Source organism: Dermacentor silvarum, chromosome 4 (genome assembly GCF_013339745.2).
Source record: "Dermacentor silvarum isolate Dsil-2018 chromosome 4, BIME_Dsil_1.4, whole genome shotgun sequence".
In the NCBI taxonomy this organism is placed as follows: Eukaryota; Metazoa; Arthropoda; class Arachnida; order Ixodida; family Ixodidae; genus Dermacentor; species Dermacentor silvarum.
In genome coordinates, this window is record NC_051157.2 from 230,325,319 (window position 1) to 230,345,000 (window position 19,682).

The following is a 19,682-nucleotide window of genomic DNA, read 5'->3' on the forward strand; positions in this document are numbered from 1 at the left end:
TCAGATGTTGCCTTTTACATTGTATGATTTTTTTTTCATTTACAGCTGACTTTGTTATGTTTTCAGCAAGGCTCTAGCATCAGTCAGAAACACCTGGCCAGACTCAATGTCATCAATGCTTTTCTGAGCCAGGCAAGCGTTGATGAGCCCCTCGTAATGCTCAGTCATTGCTTCAGACGACACCAGGTACTTTTCAACGGTCTGTTTTATTGCGATAGCAATTATATGGACACTTCAACCGGATTTCTGCCGTCGCCGTCGCCGTGAGGTTCCCTATAGATAATAGACAGTTTTAGCAGGGCACCGCTTACGCACCACCCCGCTCAGATTTCACGCTCCGAGGTACTGCAGGTAACTGCGTAGATTTCGCATTTGATAAGCGCGTTTTGCCGAGACGCGAGCGACGCGCTATCAACTCGGCTGCAAAACGACGAAGAGGCCAAGTAGACACGCCGTCACACTCCGCTCAGTCGGCTTTGTAGCGGAGCGAGGGATGCGGTCTTCGTTCCGCTGCCGGTATGAGCGTTGCGCGCAAGCGCAATAGCATTCCCGCTAAGCGGTTGTGTGGCATTCGCTAGCATATGCCGGTCTGAGCGGAGCGGACAGCAAGCGTTCAGCTAAAACACTCTAAAATCTTCGCCGCGCGCCGTATGCCCGAGCGGAAGCATGCGGGGACGCGCGCTATCACGGAGAGCGAATGCACTCAATCACACACGCACAAGCAAGGAAGCGGGAAGCCAGCGCCGGAGGGAGCGCGGGGGGGGGGGGGGGGGGGGGGCGCACTTTTACTCCGCCAACAACCGCACTCGTCGCTCGCCTCTTATCTACACACGGCTCTGATGCGCCGTGCATTCGCCGCTCAGTTTCCGTTCAAGCGATAGGCCGCACGTACAGTCAACCACAAAAGTTTGCGGACCACGCGAGCGCGTGGCCAAGAGCCTCTTCGCGACACTTCCGCTACGTCACCAGCGATCGACAGCAGCGCTACGTTGAAGACGCATCCCTCCTTAAATCTATGGCCTGTCTATTTTCGCACTGTGCGCAAATATTTTCTACCTATCTCTTTCAACGTGACGCGCTCTTTGTTAGCCAGGGCTACTTGCTTATATTTTGAGAGCAGAATATCAGTACAAGTAATCAGACAGCGTATTCTTCGGCTGTTATCAGTTCTATTTTCGCGTAGCCACGCTGTTTTTTTTTTTTGTTTTTTTTTCGTGAGTGCGTGAGTGAGCGGTGAGGCAGCCATGGGACACAGATGCTTAGTCAGTAGGCAGAATTTTTCCGTTCCTCCCCCATCGCTAAGTGACAGTAGCGGCAGGGATTTGATCGCCTGCGCCCAGGTTTTGCTGCGCAAAGCCCGAACCACCGCGCTGCTATAGTGGTTACATTTAGAAAAAAATGTGGTTGATCCCTCTTATATAGGAATCGGTATAGAACACGAAAGTGAAACGTGTCTTCACAGAAGTAGTGTAATGTTTATTGCACATTGATATATAATGTCTATTGGTGTTTTGTGGCTAAAGCGCCCTTAGGCGTTGATGCACCCACGCTGACGCCTGGTGGCACGTCTCCTCCATCACGACTACCAACGTCGATGACCATGAGCAACCGTCGTGCATATGGAAGCTGCACTACGCTGCACACGCTAGCACAACGCGAAAGACGAAGCACGTAACTGACACACTAATACAACGCGCAAGACAAAGCACGTAACTGAATCGTCACCGAGTCAAATCAGCGCGTACAGCACGTCGTAATTGCAGCCTCCGCGATCAACTTCAGAAACATTTTCAGAGCTAATTGCGGAGGCCACGCTCCGCTGTGCTGAGTACGGTGAACGCCACCTAGCGCGTTTCTAACGCGTTTGTGCTAGCGTGTTACGGCGTTGGTAGTGCTTCTTGATGCCAGCGTCCCTTCGAATGCTGGCATCGAGGCGTCTTAGTGCTGAGACCACCGAAGCGTTCACTGTCGGTGCGCGTTAGTGTCATAATGCAGTACTTCTCTTTTCTGCTCGTAGGCGGCGGCACCGCCCCGAGCAAGAGCGCGGGTACACGGAGGAGTGTTAGATATATAAGGCGCGTCTGTGTAGCTCTCTGCAAATGCGTTTGTGGCGCAATGGGTTAAACGCTCGGCGATCTATCGTCGCGGACCGAGAGGTCGTGGGTTCGATTTCCAAATTTTGCATGTTTGTGGAACTTTTTCTTCTGGTTTCTTTCTTTGTATTATGTTCTATGACGTATTTCCGTGACGGAAATACGTATTTCCGTGACGGAAATACGTCAGTGAAGTCTTGGTGGACCCCGGCATAAAACACTTTCGTGTTAAAATAAGAAATAATCGGGTGCGATGACTCTTTTTATAACCCTTTGCGACACGGCGTCCTCGTTTGGGGACTCGAACTTCGGAGGCGCGTCCCACGCCACGTGTTTCTTCAAATGACCTAAAACTCAGTGTGCACATTCGTGTCCGCTTCCTGATGGGACAACTAGCGGTCAGTTAAGTTCATTGTCCTGCGTATTGCTGCAGATGATCACTTTGCTGGAGACACTACCATGTTAGACAATCGTTCGACGTGCCGCGTTCCAAGACCAACGCCAAGAGTATTTTTTTTTTCTCCGGTCGACACGAATACAACCGAAAAAGCAAGTGTGCATGCGTTTCGGGCATAATAGTTTATTCTTTTTATGCAAGCATTGAAGCTGACGGATTTCAGAATAATTAGATAATGAGTTATACGCTAATTAATTTTTTTTACTGAAACTCGCACAAAACAGCACATTGCTTCGTCTTCTTTCTTGGAATGTAATAGTGAGCGTCTTGAAATGATGCCATGCGCATTTGACGCATTTGCAGACAGTGCATCATAATTCGTGTCTGAAGGGGATGAATTTATTCACAAGACATTTACAGAAGTGTCATGAAACATAGGTCTCTCAATGATCTAGTAGGAAGTGAAATGTCCGCCGTTTTCTAGCACCTTATTGATGCGTGTGGGCATCGACTCGTACAAAGATTCAGTAATCTCCGGTCGACCGCGCAGGCTTTCCCATTCTTGTGCGATCGCTTGCCACAGCGTATCGGCCGTGCGGCCGCGGTTGGCTCGTGTGGACAGCCGTTTCTTCAACATGCCCCAGACATTTTCTATGGGATTCAAGTCGGCGCCACATGGAGGCCACTCAAGCTGGCAAACAGCATGTTCTTCTAGCAATGACTGGACGATACGTGCTTTATGGATCGGGCTGCGGTCGTGTTGAAAAAAATAGCAGCCGTCGCTGAAGGGACCGTCCAGCGCATACGGAACGAGGTGTCTAGTGATGACGTCGCAGTACCGTGACGCAGTGAAGGGCCCTTCCAGACGCACAAGGGGACCAAGGCCATCTTTGCTGATTGCTCCCCACACGCTCACGGAACACCGTCCACTGGATAGAACACTCTGTGTGTAATTAGGCAGATATCTGCAAGAAATAGCATACAATTGGGTTCCAGCGGCGCGTCTAAAAATGTTGTGATTCCTCTTGCGTATGAACTTTATAATGCTGTTATAGAGTTGCAATAGAAAACGTGCAAACATCATTAGATAGTACTGAAAGACCCACTGGCAGCTTTTAATTAGCTTCAGAGTAAGTAGTACTATGAAACAATCGTTAATGTTTTCAACATAATACCACTACAGAAAAATCTCGTAATGTCCAAAAGCTCATTTTACGTGAAACATGTTGTGATGCAGAATTAGCTTCGTGAATTAACTGCCAATACACTGTAAACACACCTGCAGTTTAGTGGACGCCAAACCCGCTTCCGTTGGTCCCAGCGCGTGGAAAAAGTTGACTCGTCGCTAAAGATGACATCGCCCCATTTCTCTGTTGTCCAATCTTTCATTGCTGTAGCGAACATGAGTCGTTCTTGTAGCTGGCTGTCTGAGAGGCAGGGCTTCTGTGCTGCTACGAAAGACTGCAGGCCAAGCTCACTCAGCCTTCTTCTTACAGTCTCAGACGATACCGTGAGCGAGAGCGCTTCTCGGATATCCTCTGCACCTTGAAAAGGATCAGCCACGATGGCGGCCGTAATCAGGCGGTCCTCTTCTCAGTCGTGGCCCTAAAATGATGGTTAGTACTTTTCACTACCTGCTGAAGCTAGTAAAAAACACTAACTTAGTACTAACTTAATACTACCTCGGTAGTGCAGTTACTAACGCAACTGAAATATAATTACCAACCGTACAATGGCGCCTATTCGATTTATAAGTGCCGCTTGCATTGCCATATGAAGTCGATGGTATTGTATAAGCATAAGAAAGTAAAAAGAATATACATGAAAAAATATAACCGCACCCTATCGCATTAATTGATTGATGGCATATACATACGCGTAATGCTTATTACCAAGGACATGAAGGCGCACTGATTCCGGGCAAGAATGTACTACTATCTCCAACAAACAACGACAAGCAAGGACATACAAACAGAACGACCAAGGTGCTACGCAACACTTACTGAAAGAGCAACTTCACGAGTATTTATAGGCCTAGTTTAAGGGAGCACAGGTGGCACCGGTGAGAACCTATGTATTTGGTTAAATAATCATAGCTTTGTGCAAAAATGTCTAACAGTCGTGGCCCTCAATTGGACGCCCACTGCGCTCCATATCTGTGAATCTGTCATCGTCGCGGAAAGCTTGAATAATCCTATTCACGGCAGTCCGGCTCCTGTTGGTTCCGCGGCAGATTTCGCGCTGAGGTATTCCCCTCTATAAATAAACGCACAATGTGCCTTCTTTCGTCAAGTGGAACACGCAGCGGCATCTTTCCAAATAGGCAATCACCACGTGGCCTGAAGCAAGTCTACTACGTTTTCAGCGACTGATGCGAAGATGCGCCTATGTGTGAAAGAAAATTTTCTATGCATCCGCTTTTTCTTTATTTTTGATGACAGTGAAACACCTCCCTACCCTTTCTCTCAAGACGCAGAAGCAGCAACACTCATTGGACCAAGATGCTGCCAACCAAAGTGCGCCAGTAAACGTCGCGTAAAAAAATCGTCGCAGCGCTTCGTGAAACTTATCTACCCACTGGCACACCAGTCGACAAAGGTTGCAGTGATTGCTCCGATACTGCTATACGATCCGATACGATCGCAGACAGCGCTCTGCGTCAACACAACGAACTAACAATGTCATGCACGGGAATAAAAAATTAACAGGCAGGCGAGTACCAAGAGGGCTCATATCCGGGAGAGCGCCCCTGTCGCCGCTAGGTGGCGTACCGCTAGGTGGCGCGGATAGGCAGTCTGGCATAGAGTCACTGGAAAAACAGAGTACCGCAAAGGTACGCGGCATGCCGGCAACATTGGGTGGCGGCGGCCATATTCCTTCCAGACCGCCGACGCGCTGTAGCGGTGCCTGCGTGCATTGAGTAGCGTTGACTTAATTGACGGATTTCCTCCCTAGATTTCGAGTCCTGTTTCGCGAAACTGGATTATTTTTGTGTTTTTCTTCAAGTGGATGTCACAAGTGACACCGAGATATCGACGGAAATGAACGTACTGCGCGGCAAGCGACGGAACGTATAAAATGTGCGGCGATGGTTCCGATGCCCGCGAACCACTGCTCTACGTGTCGCTTTTGGACTTCGTCTTGCGTCAAGTGCTATGTGCAGAGCTGCTGCAAACATACTTGTATGCGCCCAGTGAATTCGCTTGAAACGTCTTTTGCATGAAAACTGTGCCTTGAGGCTGTGTTTGCGCTAAAAACGCAGCTTGACAGCCGATGGAATGTGCAGTGGGTGTTCTGGCTGCCTTCATAGTGCTCGTTCACGTCCTTTAGAAGTATAAAAGCAAGCAAATGTAAACAGCTTACTCCTGCGCTTGTTTATCTGTATAATCGGAGCGAAGTGTAAGCAGTAATTTTTATGTAGATTTATAAAGTTGCCTGTCACGTATCAGTGATAAAACGCCAGCAGCCTCTGCAAGCAAACTTCGCCTCTTGCGGCTACTGGCGTGTTTGCGAATGCGTGCTTGTAATGTTCTCGTCGATTTGTGAAATAAGCCCTCTGAAGGTAACGTTGTAAACGACTGGTTAACAGCTTTTAATTCACGCGAAACTCAAGCAGGTATCCGCATACGGCTATAAAGAATGTGTACGAATGTTTTTTTTTTTTTTGTACCTTTGATAATGTCAACCTTTTAGTGCACTTATTTCCAATCTGTTACTGTGTTCTGGAGTATTGTGTTGACATTGCCAGTACTAAACAGTGGTGCGGTTTTCCTATATTTATTTTCGATCATGCTCCTTTTATTGTATACCCTTTATGTGAATCGGATCATTTACACAAAAAGACGTTTTCGAAAAAAAAGTTACGAAGACACGGTAAAAACTAGGTTTCTGAAACGGAATTGTAACATTGAGCACTTCTATTTTTTAAATGATGTTCTTGTCACTGCACTCACGGCATAAAAAAGACGTATGAGGCTGTTTATAGAGGTGCTGTGCCAGTTGACAAGCATCCGTAATCATGCTGTAGCAGGTTTGCAATAAAAATTACTATTTTACAGCCTCCCTGTATAAGGGACACCATGCCATTTGTCCCCGAATTGCTTCATGCTGTCAGCAAAATTCGCATTTTCAGAACAGCATGCACTCACAAAGTAAGATGTGGAGGCAAGCAACATATTTATTTGACAACAGTCACAACAACAATTTATTTCGTCAAGCATCACAACAGCATACAGGTCTTCCGATTCGACTCTTGGTTTCTCAATATCATCAGGAATGAAATGGTCCTATAGTTTGTCCATGGAGAACACAAAGAAAAATAGGAATGTTAATAACCCTACCCTGTGACAGTGCTTAAAATATCTAAAGTGGAAGTCGCAAAAAACAGAGTCAGGAAATCTATAGAAGACATTTTGAAGCAACGTTTTCTGTATAGACCTGGTGCTTGTTTAAAACACGTTATTCATGGGAACCGCCTCCTTTTACTCTGTAGCACAACACGCTCACTTGAAATGCATGTTTGTTGTTTCTACCGAGCCGCGCGAATCAAGCACTGCAGCTTGCTTGACATGTATGTACGTTTTCTTCAAACGCGGCGCGCAAACCGAATGAAACAGTGGAGAGCTTGCTAGAAAGTTCGTACTGCGATGTTTTCAACAGCACTAAGTAGAGGAGCTTACTTGAAACATAGGTACTGGGCGATTTTCAATAGCGCAAAACAAAGCGAGCCGCGCGAACCGAACAGTTTACTGGAAACAATAGCGCAAAGCAGAGCGGGCCACGCGAACCGGAGACCTTACTTGAAAGATAGGTACTGGGCGATTTTCAATAGCGTGAAACAAAGCGAGCCACGCGAACAGAACAGCTCACTCAAAACCACATGTGCTAGCTACATAGTGTTCAATAGCCGCACGCAGAACGACGAGCGGAACCGGACCGGTAAAGTTTAGCGGTCACACGCAAGTACGGTCGCTTGAAAGCAATAACTGTCCAACAAACTAGTTATTCAAGAAACTTACCTCACACAAGCGGGTGTTCTTCGAGGGCGCGAAGTTTTTGCGGCCAATTCTGTGGAGCCACGCAAAACGTCGTTCACCGTCGTCCTTCCCGCACGGAATAGAGAAAAATGCCTTCCCGGACTCTGTTCGGTTGCTACACCCGAAGGCGCAGCAACCAGGCATGATGATGGGTTATTTCTGACGCCTGTGTTCGCAAGCGCAACGCAAGCGTTGAACGAAACGGCGAAGTGCTCTCCGTGCGCGGTGCGTACGCTACGGGTTAGACGTGCCAACTGAAAGGGCTTGGAAGAAATATGGCGGCAAAAGGCCACGTGACCCGAGCGCCCCAATCACCAGTGGCCGCGGCAGGCGGCGGCGCGCGGAAAACAAATGCGATACTCTGAAATTTTTCCAGTGACTCTAGTCTGGCACGCGCTCGCGTGGTCCGCAAACTTTTGTGGTTGACTGTACATGTAGTACCTTCGCCCGCTGCGGCGTATGGGCTCGCTGCCAGCGTTTTGACAGTCGTTGTCTGCAGTCATTCAGTGTGATCTATTCATGTTTGTGCGCGCTCACACCACGCTTGTTCATTCAGTTAGTAATAGTCGGGCCACATTTTCCAACGCCGCTACACATGCAATGCTGCCCGGATCGGCAGTGCAGCACTACAGGTGTGTCCCTTCGCACGCGCTGCCGACGGGAAGCGCTTCTCATCAACACCACCGTTTCCCACGCGCCTTCTCATGGTCATCGAGTCTCTCTTCATGTCGGTCTACTTACGCCGCAGCACACCTGCTTACTTAATCAGCTCATGTTTACTACAATTCATATTGCTACCAAAGCCGCTCACCTTACTTCGTATGACATTGCTGCTTTGCTATCGCATTCATTGCTTCGCCCTTAGGGCGAAACTGTAACATTTTTTCCTCGTAATGCTGAAGCTTCTGTTCAGCAACTGGCCGATTCACAACTGGCGTCGACCGATTATTTTGACACCAGCAATTCAAACAAGCTCGATTATTCGGACTACCTTGAGGCACCATCACTGGCCCATAAATTTGAAGTATAACTACGACCAAAATTTCGGACACCTTAAGGTACGCTATTCTATATTATATAATTCGGACTCCACCTGCACGACGCGTTTTAATTTGACCGCCGAGTTGAGCGGAAATAGCAATATTTTGGCGTTGATACGTCGCTGGCATCGCCGCAGCATTAATGGTGGTCGGCCATGTTGCCGACACCTCCTGGAAACCGAAACTAGCGAAGCCTAGTTAATCCAGCACCGACCGCGCCCAAACCGTCGGGCAAGCGAACTCCGGTAAGCCATTTGGGAGTGCATTCGGGTTGGCTCCGCGCGTACACAGTGATGCTACTGCGGACTTATGATTTGGAGCAATTTTTGGAGCATCAGAAATTTCATTTTGGAGCACTTTGGAGCAGGCAATTTGGCATTTTGGAGCAGCTTGGAGCAGCTGATTTTTCACATCCTGAAGTATTTCGAAAAAGCGAGTTGCAATTTACATTCAATTACCTGAATAATTCTTATATTCTCACGAGAAGCTTCGTAAACATTTCCATCTATTGCAGATCTCGTGGAGAAAAAAATGCACTTGTGTGCATGCGACCCACACAGACACAAATTGATATCATTTCGTATATTGCTAGTTTTCCCAGATGTCATCGGTAATATCCAGAAACAGAAATGATGGACACATTGGCGGCACGCAGTTACTATAACCACGTCATGCTGCGCTTCAAACAAGCTACTAGCTGCGTTTCCGGAGTAGATAACGTCCGCCGATGAATCTCCAATTAACCTTGAAGCCGCGAGCCTCGGCAGAAACCGCACTTTGCCGTCGAGCCGCCTTGCAAGGCAGACGCCGCGTCGGCGCCGTGCGTGGCACTGCTAAAGTTACTGGAACCTGGAACTTTGAAAGTACCGCAACCGCCGGAGCGAGCGCAGGCAACACTGCGCGGAAAAGACGAGCAGATCTTCCTCGGGTTTTCTAGGCTTGCTACAGTGAAGAACAGCACGCTGGCTGCTGCAGTGGGCCCTGTGAAATCCACAAACAAAACCGCATTTCGTTTAGCTAGATACGATGTAAATTACAAGTACAGTCGCCGACGGATTTTTGGGACTCCAAAAATTCGGACTTGTTGCATATTCCGGACTTCATAGATGTACCGGCACGATTCCCATAGAGCTAATGCATTTTCGCGAGCGATTTTTCAGACGAATCTAGGAGCCAATGTTCGATTTTCCGGACTAAATTGCTCGCTCCGAGCCACGCTACCCGATCTTGGAGGCCGCCATGTTGGATTTTCCGCTGGCTTGGCTTCCAGTGCCCCCCTGTGTAGCCTTCAAGATCAGTAAGCGCACGCTATCCCCTCGTCTCCGAGGCCATGCCCGCTCTTCCTTGGCCGACGAAACGTTCTAAAAAGCTCCACTTGCTTTTTTTTTTTTTTTTTTGTTCGGTCCGTACGCTGTGTGCGGGTGAAAGCTTGCGAGGGTCAGCCAGCAAGCGCAATTTATTCTCACGCACGCGAGAGAGGAAGGCGGCCGAAGGCGCGCACGGACTTCGTTCGCTCGCGGGGCACGGGGAGAAGGCGGCGGAGACGGTGGGGAGTTGCATTCTGCTCTTGCGGCTGCCGACGGAGCTGCCGCGCAGGCACCGTAACCGTATCTTGAAAGCGATCTGCTATGTGGCCGAAGTGTGCGCCCGCGATCTGCGATGGGTACAAAGGGCGTGCGCCGAGTGCCACTAGCTTCGTATGCGCCGTTTTTATTGCGATAGCAATTATATGGACACTTCAACCGGATTTCTGCCGTCGGCGTCGCCGTGAGGTTCCCTATAGATAAAATCTTCGCCGCGCGCCGTATGCCCGAGCGGAAGCGTGCGGGGACGCGCGCTATCACGGAGAGCGAACGCACTCAATCTCCCACGCGCAAGCAAGGAAGCGGGAAGCCAGCGCCGGAAGGAGCGGGAGGGGGTAGGGGGGGGGGAGCGCACTTCTACTCTGCCAACAACCGCGCTCGTCGCTCGCTCGCACCGTCGCTTATCTCCACACGGCTCTGACCTTTATGCGCCGTGCATTCGCCGCTCAGTTTCCGTTGAAGCGATAGACCGCACGTACCTTCGCCCGTTGGTGCGGCGTATGCGCTTGCTGCCAGCGTTTTGACAGTCGTTGTCTGCAGTCATTCAGTGTGATCTATTCATGTTTGTTTGTGCGCGCTCACACCACGCTCGTTCAATCAGTTAGTAATAGTCGGGCCACATTTTCCAACGCACGCTACACATGCGATGCTGCCCGGGTCGGCAGTGCAGCGCTAAAGGTGTGTCCCTTCGCACGCGCTGCCCACAGGAAGCGCTTCTCATCAACACCACCGTTTCACACGCGCCTTCTCGTGGTCATCGAGTCTCTCTTCATGTCGGTCTACTTACGCCGCAGCACACCTGCTTACTTAATCAGCTCATGTTTACTACAATTCATATTGCTACCAAAGCCGCTCACCTTACTTCGTATGACATTGCTGTGTTGTTATCGCATTCATTGCTTCGCCCTTAGGGCGAAACTGTGACATTTTTTTTTGTCTTTTTCTTTTTAGACGTTCGCGTTGAAGCGAGAGAATACACAGCGCGAAGGTCAATATGCCCGCGGTCATCGAGCAAGATGTGTTCATGTAACCTGTGCGCGCGTGACACCGTGCTTATTTAGTTAGTAAGCGCATATTTACAACTTTATACGGCCGATAAAACTAACATCCTGACTTCGTATCGTGTCTATTAATTGGCTATCGCAATCGATGCTCCGCCTTTTGGGCGAAAGTGCGACATTTTTCTTAAGCCGCTCTAAGCCTCATAATTTTTTCTCTTGGGGGGGGGGGGGGGGGGCGAGTTTTTCGGACTGTTCGGTTTTTCGGACTGCTCGATTTTTCAGTCCCCGCGAAGTCCGGAGAATCGGTCGGCTACTGCACTCGGAAAGTGAAGCATTCAACTGTGCGCCACCCTTCTCAATGCAAAGCGATCCCGATGCTCGTGTGTCACACAAGATCTTTTTTTTTTTTTCGGATGACTAGGTATCAAGCGCTGCCACAAAATCGTTTATACGCGTGGTTATCGCTTTCTAACGTGGCTACTGATTTAACCGCGCACGAAATGTTTCATACAGACCTATTTCTACGAAAACAAACGGTCCCTGACTGCACTACAAGAAAAGGGATGCTAAAACAGAATTAACCAGGTCATGTTCGTGTTGTCTTAAACACACGAGAAAATGTATATTTTAATTTTCAACATTGACAGGTCGATCGATCTTTATTGCAGTGGTTTTCTCACTACACTTTGTTATTTTTGACACAGCCGCCCGTATTCCGTCGCTCTTCGAGCCACATTTTGCTCGGTTCTGCATATTTCTGAGCATCTCCTCGCTTTGTTTACTCAAGGCAAACAGCAGTCTTCAAAGCAAATGCCTGAAGAAGCTTTTCCATCACATTATGGCATTTAGGGAGTTCGATGAAATACCGCAAGGAGCTTCTCAGCTTTGCGATATCAGCAAGTTCACCAAGTGGGAGTGAACTTGTCGCTCTTTATCCGGTGCAGCCAGATATAGCACGGCGCTTGCTGTCGCTCTTTCCGCTTAACTGGTATCGCGAAAAGCGCTTTCCCGGACTCCCGGCGGTTGCTGCACCCGAACTTGCAGCACCCGGGCATTTCCTTTACATATACACTAAATTATACAAAATGCAAAATCTGACCTCGTTGATGACTCGTACGCGCGGCGTGTGCGAGCGATGTCTGTCTGCTTATCTCCTCCGGCGCGGTTTAGATCCGCCATCTATAGTGGAAAGTGATCACCTGACGGCAACTGACCAATCGGCGGCGCGGCGGCTAATTAGAGAAAAGGGCTGCGGTACTTTCCAGGTTCCAGTGACCTTAATTGGGACGTACGCGCTAGAGCTTTCTCGTCTCCTGTTTGCAGCTAAGGTTGCAACTGAGGCTCGCCCTATCGTCACGTTGAACGTTTTAATTCCCCGGTAGTGCAATTGGCGATAGACGTCGTCAAACCCGAGACTGTTTGGCGCAGTTAGGCGCAATTTTCGTCGATTGTATCAGGATGGCGCAGTAAATCCCAATTGGCGCACTTTGGCGCAGGAGTGGAATCATTGCACGGTACAGCATTTATTCATTGACGTGTTAAACTAGCGACTTAAGTTGCTTAAGCGGCGCCGACTACACCCTCAAAGTCTCCGCCGACGAGGACAATGACTGTTTCAAAAAAAGAAAAACGCCGTCATTCGGCTATGATAGCGCGTTCAACTCCTCGGCAATTTTGTAGCGATGCATTCCGCTCGATTCTATATGCCGCCCTTATATGCCGGCTGATACCATATAACGCAGGCGGAGCGCCGCTCTTATACCTCCGACAAAGCGCAAGGAGTGGCAGCGGAAAAAGCATCGCTACCAAATCGCGGTCCTGTCCTGTTGTCAAATGTTGGAAGATTCGGTGCATGCATTCATTGTACTTACGTCTTTTTGTGGCGAAAGCATATATAACAGTGGTACAGATACGGACTGACCAGGTCGTAGGCAAGCGTACGTGCGCGCAGGACCGCGTTGACAAACTTCGGCTTTATTTCTGGACGATCCCTTTCCGGGATACTATCTCTTTCGCGAAATTTCGCGCGACTAGCACAGGACACGCCGACGAATGATAGCGTTCCTGGCACACTACCAAGTATGCCGACGCTAGTGACGCGAAATCCCGCGGAAGTGAACGTATCCCCGAAAGTGGTCAACCGAAAATAATGTCTTTTTTAGCCTCTGGCGGAATAAATTCAGTTATTTTCTGGCGAATTTGGATATTTCCGGCTCCCAATTATTCGTACTTTTAGGCGGTCCCCATCGAGCCCGAATTATCGGTCGCCGTTCGATTTATGAAGCCGCTTTAGTCTTGCGCGCTACGCACGTCTGCGGGCCACTGCGGCCACACACGTAATGCACAGGCACTAATTTTGGCGCACAATTGTGTATTTTTATCAGGATGGCGCAGGAAATCTCGTATGGCGCAATCTGGCGCAGGATAGATAGATAGATAAACTTTAATTCAAAGATAGTTTTGTCTTGCCCCAATGGGGCATCGCTAATGGTCGGGGCCCCTAATCAAGGGCTCCGCTGGCTCTTGCCATCTTCTCTGCTCTCTGGATCAGCTTGAGCTGGTCGTCGAGGGCCGAGCTGGACAGCAGTGCCTCCCATTGCTCCCTCGTGGTGTTCGTGTCATGGTGTTGGTGTGGCCCCACACCACGGGCATTCGTCCCTGCAGGCTGTGGGGTGCAGGCGATGTAATATGTGTAGGAGTGGGAGCACTGTGAGCAGCTGGCACACCCGCGAACTTTGCGCATGATCTACGGAAGCCACCCAGTAGCGAGATTTGTCATGGCCACTAACATGGCATGAGAACATTGTAGTGCGCGGCATATTTTACCACAGAACACGAAAGTTCATGGTGCCACGAATGCTCATTGTTACATCCAAGTATTGTTAAAGCAGGTAATGTTACACGTGGGTTCCACTTCTAAAATCTTTCTATGTCTGTGCTTTTTATTCTGTGTAACCTGGTTATAATTTTCTCGGCACTTGCGTATCGTTATAAGTAGGTTCGACTGTACTTACTGCAACAGCCTGAATTCGGCACTAGAGTGCATCGAGAGAATATGCACATAGGACATGTACAGTGCACATGCTCAAAGTGGCATGCCAAGAGCACCACACAATGAGCATTTTGTTTCTAGGTTTTTACGTGCCAAAACCAGTTCTGATGAGATGCCGTAGTGGAGGTCTCCGAATTTATTTTGACCACCTGGGGCTCTTTAACCTGCACTACAACTAGAGTCTACTAGATTGGGGGAGTGGGTCCAATGCCGGCTCCCCGCTGAGGCTTTTTTTTTTTATTTAAAAGTTGGTGACGCCACCGTCGCTTTCTCCCGAGTGAGCGGCCCCGCGCGCCGGCCGAATGCTTGTCGCGTCGGAGACCCTACCACAACTGCATGAACCTTTGACAGGCGGATACTCGGTGGCGGCAACACTGATATTATTCCCCACCGATATATTGTAAATAAAATTGAAAAATAGAGGCGGAAAGAATGCAAACAACGCAACAACGATGGTGCGTCGAGCAGATGACAACTGCTCAGCCCATGAGCTCGCCTCAGCCAACGTTTATTGGCCGGAGATTCAGCATAAGGCGACGGCAGCGCCGCCACAATTTCAACGTTTTTTGCTTCACCCACATCACTTGCCAAGGCGTCCGCTAGACCCACTCCCCATTCTACTACACTCTACTATAACGCAAGCACACGGGCATTCTTGCATTTCGCCTCCATCGAAATGCGGCTGCTGCCGCCGGGATTCAATCTCGCGACCGCGTGCTCAGCAGCGCAACGCCTTAGCCACTGAGCCACCGCAGCATGTACACCCAGCCAGAAAAGTTCAAGAAAATGAGATGCAGAATGTAAGATGACTAGGCTTTGGTTTCGTCACAGCTCCCATATTTCGTTAATGTTCATGGACACCAGCACAAGAGCAGGCAATGTAGACGTAGGAAATGCTCAAGGCCAACTCAACAAGAGGACAGGATGTAGACGTCCCTTTAATGTCTTTTTTTTTCTTTTCCCCTCCTGGTGCAGGCATTCCCTCACTCTCTCTCTGCTGACAGCACAGCTTATCGTTGACAGCCCTCTCAGCGCATCCGGTAGGCAAAGCTCTCGCACAGCTCTGACAGCTCTCCCTTGAAGTCAATGTCTATGCTGAAGTCCAGGTCTCTCTGCAACCAAGAACAAGTGATCAGTGCAAGTCACAAAGACCACAACACTGCAGTGAGCTCCTGTCTTGGCTGAGCTATAAGCCTTTGCAGCAATATGCTGAGGTGATCCCACAACGGCGGGACATGGGTATTAAAGACCAAAAAATATTGAAAAACTAATTGGTCCATCATAAAAATGATTCCATGAACAATATTGTGTGGTTTCATGAAATCTGGTAAAGGAGCTTTAAAACCCACTTGCCCCCTTAAACATCGATGCAACCTACAAGAACAGAAATTTGGGCAAGTTTGCACATGGCTTTTTTGCCTTAATAGTGCAAAGAACGCGACCCAAGAGAAAACAACAGAAGGATAAGCACTAACTTCAAAGAAGTTTATTTCTGACAAAGTCCAACCGTTTTATCTCGAATCGTCTTTCTTGCGCTATTAAGGCAAGCTTGATACAATCAAAATGCAAAAATCAGTGTCTACTTTGTTACATTGATATACGGTATACTCTTGTAAAGAAACCACTCTTGTGTAGACACCACAATTGGGCCTAAATAATTTGGAAAGAAATTTTCGTAAATACAGATGTGTTATACTTCTTCTCAAGCTCGCAGTTTGTCAACCGCGGCGGCAGAGCAGACACTGCACTTTCTCGAGTTGGTATATTCAGCACAGTGCATAGCTACCTTCGATTGTTTTAGCAGTCCATCTATAGGCAGGAAGCTGATCAAGTTAAGGGTATATGTGGGCTTTAATATAAAGCCTCCTTTACCAAATTTAATAAAACTGCACAATACTGTTAAGTTTTTGGGCTGATTGCAAATATGCAACCAATTTTATAATAGGCCAATTAGAAATAAATTATTGTTTCCAGGAACATTAGAGCAAGGACTACTCGCCAAAACATTGCTTTAGGCACATAGTTCGATACTAGGAAGCATAAGGTTCCCAATGGCAGGAATACTTTTTGGCATAACAAGTAATTACCAGGCCTTTTCCAGAGAGGCTCTCCAAGCCAGAGCTTTTGTGCTTGGAAACTAAATTGTGCAAGGCCGTGCCCATCCGCTTTTTCACGTGATTTACGCAGTTTTTCTTGGCAATGGGGATGTAGCCGTACACCTTCACTTCTTGTAATGCAAGATATGTTCGGCTGTCGCCATCCGAAAGCACAGTTGTGTATCGGAGGTTATAGAGCTCCAGGGACCTCTTGAACAAAATAAGCCCAGCCTCTACCTCTATCTCACCAGATTTCTTCGTCGTGTTTTGCTGGCACACATGGTCCTCTTTACACTATACGTAAGAGGGGTCCGCCCTCCTTCGGGTCCGATTCACACCCGGCGCAAAAGTTGCTGAGAACGACGTACAGTGAAAGCTCGTTAATTCGCACCTCATTAATTCGAACTTTCGGGTTAATTCGAACTGATGGTCATGGTCCGGCCACAATATATAGGCGTCTATGGGTTAACCAACTCGTTATAGTTCACGCGCGCATCGGCTCCTCTATCGATAATTCGAACTGCGCGCCGCTGCGTGGTAGTATTTTATACTGCCGCCGCAAGCTTTCAAGGCTGAACGATAGATGGCGCGAGCGCAGCGGCGTCACTGTCGTCATTGCGCTCGCTCTTCGCATCGTGTGGTGGTTCGTGCCGGACGTGTCTGCGTAGTCTCCGTGTCCTTTGTGTGCCGCACATTCAGTCGCTAGGCCTCGTGTACGTCAGAGCTACGAAGTCGTTCGGTGCCGTGTCGTGGGTTTTGTGATGGTGCACGTGGTTGATGCGGACTTGAAGGCGATTAGGCTCATGTTTCTGCCGCCGAACACAACGGCAGCCCTGCAACCAATGGACCAGGGGGTCATTAAGGGGAGACACTGGTGTTCGAAATTTTTTTTAAATTTTTGCCATATACAAACGAAATGTTCAGGCAAGGTATACATTAGCCTGCTAGAAGCATATACGCAATCTATTTTTTCTTATGTCAAGTCATTTTGGAGATATTTAATACTTTCTGAAAATCAATTTGCCCAACTTTTCAACAATTTTACCACAGAATATCAGAGAAAAATTTATATTTGCATGTTCTAGAACAATCAGAGGTCACAATTAGACCATCACTGTAATTTTAGCTCAATTGTTACAAAAGTTATAGCCATATCTAATATGAGGGTTATGAAGCTCAAAATTCTTATCTGTTGTATTGCCACATAAAAAATTCCTGCATAAAGGATATCATATATTATTAGTTTTGTTGTGTGTAGAAACTCATAAGCTTTTAAATGCAACAAGAATAATTGAAATCGGACTATTACATGAAAAGATCCTGTGGGCAACAGCATGTGTCATAGGAGAAATGCAGCTTTTGAGAAAATGCAAAAAGAAGTTCCAGGACATGATCAAGGTTTATTCTTAGCAATTGAAGCTAGAAATTCACGTCCACCTTGCACTAGAAGCCACCAGGCTCATAATCACCATCATTCTCTTTCATGCGCCTCTTCTTTATGGCATGCATGAACTTTTCTGCTCTGGTGTGCTTCTTGTCAGATGCGACTAGCCGGTGCTGGTCTTTTTCAGCACATCTTTGAGCTGCTGTGCTGCCTTGGCTCAAGTGTAGCTCCTTCAAGATGGCCTCAGAGGCATGTTTTGTCCCAGCATTAAACCTAGTGATTGCTTCAGCAGCAGCAGTTTCCACAGTGAAAAGTGAGGCATGTTTGCTTTTAGGCACAAGGGACCAGATGACCGAATGGAGGCTCTCGTTTGAGTTTTGAGTTTTACCTCGCTGACATCGGTTTAACAACTTTCGGTCAGAGAGGCGAGTATACACTGGCAGGAGGGCTTCTGCAACATGTGCAGGAAGATTGTAGCGATGCTTAGGTGGAGCCTGCTGCCTTGCCACAGCCTTGTTGTATGTGCACCACGATTCTTCACCCTTTGGGCACCGTGAATGATTTGGCTTTGCATCGGTGGAAGTCACATGGTCATAAGTGGCAAGGACAGCATTCTCCATCTCTTCAATATGCCCTTGGTGTTCCTTGAGTGCCCAGCCATAATAATTTGTGAGTTTTGCCACAAGCTCACCTGTAAGCTTCCCTTTGCCACCAAGGCTTGGCCTACCTTCTCCCTTATTTTTCTGCAGGAGGTTTCGGAGTGCAGCACCCATCCGTTTGTGCACATGATTTACACAATCCTCCTTTGAAATTGCTATGTAGCCATATACCTTCTCCTCCTGGAGGCTGTTAAAAGCGCGGCTATCGCCGTCACACAACATAGTTGTGTATCGGAGTCCATGTTTCTCCAATGACCGGCCAAACAGAATTTTCGCAGCCTCTACCTCCATTTGGCCAGGCTTGCTCGAAGTGTTTTTTTGGCACTTATGTCGAACTCGCCATTCACTATATTCAGGGTCATCATCCTTGGGGCCGAGCTCGCATCCCAGACAGAAGTTGGAGAGAACTTGAAAGTCCAGCACATAGCCAGAAAAAATTTCTATCACAGTTCCCACACAAATGTGTGACAGGTGTCCACGAGTCAGCCAAGTCCCGTCAAACGAAACTGCTATGTTTCCGGGATTGCCAAAGTTCAGTTCAGAATAAATAGACTTCACAGCTGCCGCGCACTTGGTCATAACACCCGCGGATGCGTTCAGGGCGGCGGGGTTCATCTTATTTTTTACGTAGTCTTGGTATGTTTTGGTATGCATACCACGAGAGGAAATGTTGAGAGCCGCGAAAATATCGTTTAGTACAGTCTGTCCGTTGCCTGTGCTCATAACAGCACGAGCCGCGAGCACATTCACCTCGAAAGGGTTGCAGGTCGCATTCCCACCTGTTCTTGGCGAGCTCCATCCGGTGCTTATGTCGCCGCAAATGGCACAGTTCACCACTAGTTTTACGGCCACTCCATATTCCCGGTCGCCCTTTGTCACGGTCAAGGGGCCACGGCAGAATTCGCATTTCGCGCACCGAAGCAGTTGATTTAGAGCCGCTAGGCTTAGAATCGTAAACGCGGTCCCGCTCGCCGCCGCTTCCGGGGAATCTCCGATAAGCGACTGCTTTCGGCGGGTTGCTGATAACGAAGACAGCTTCTGTCGTTCCTCCTCCGCGCGACGTTCAATTGCCACTTGTTCGGCTTCTGTGATGAGAAGCGTGTCGACGCGCGTTGCCCTCGACGTGTCGTTGACCGCAGGCATCGCATGCGCGGCCGTAGCTTCGGTAGCTGCCGTACGCTCGCTGGCGCATACCGCTGTGCTGGTCGTCGTCACTGCCGATTCATCCGAAGGTACTTGGGGTATCCGAGAACGTCGCTTGCGTTTTTTCCCGAAGGCATGAGCCGTCGCGAACTTCCGTCGACCACCAGCCATCGTTGCGTTGCTACGGCGCACTAGACT

General features: G+C 48.5%; 1 protein-coding gene across 2 annotated transcripts in view; it reads right to left on the reverse strand.

Moving 5' to 3' along the window:
* Positions 1 to 15,120: 15,120 nt before the first annotated feature.
* The window catches only part of LOC119451037 (protein arginine N-methyltransferase 1), a 66,126-nt gene continuing 61,564 nt past the window's right edge, over positions 15,121 to 19,682 (reverse strand). For both annotated transcript variants that reach the window (XM_037714469.2, XM_037714468.2), the window contains one exon: positions 15,121 to 15,314. In XM_037714469.2, coding sequence (XP_037570397.1) covers positions 15,231 to 15,314 — 84 coding nt within the window. In that variant the 3' untranslated portion in view covers positions 15,121 to 15,230. The remainder of the gene's footprint in view (positions 15,315 to 19,682) is intronic.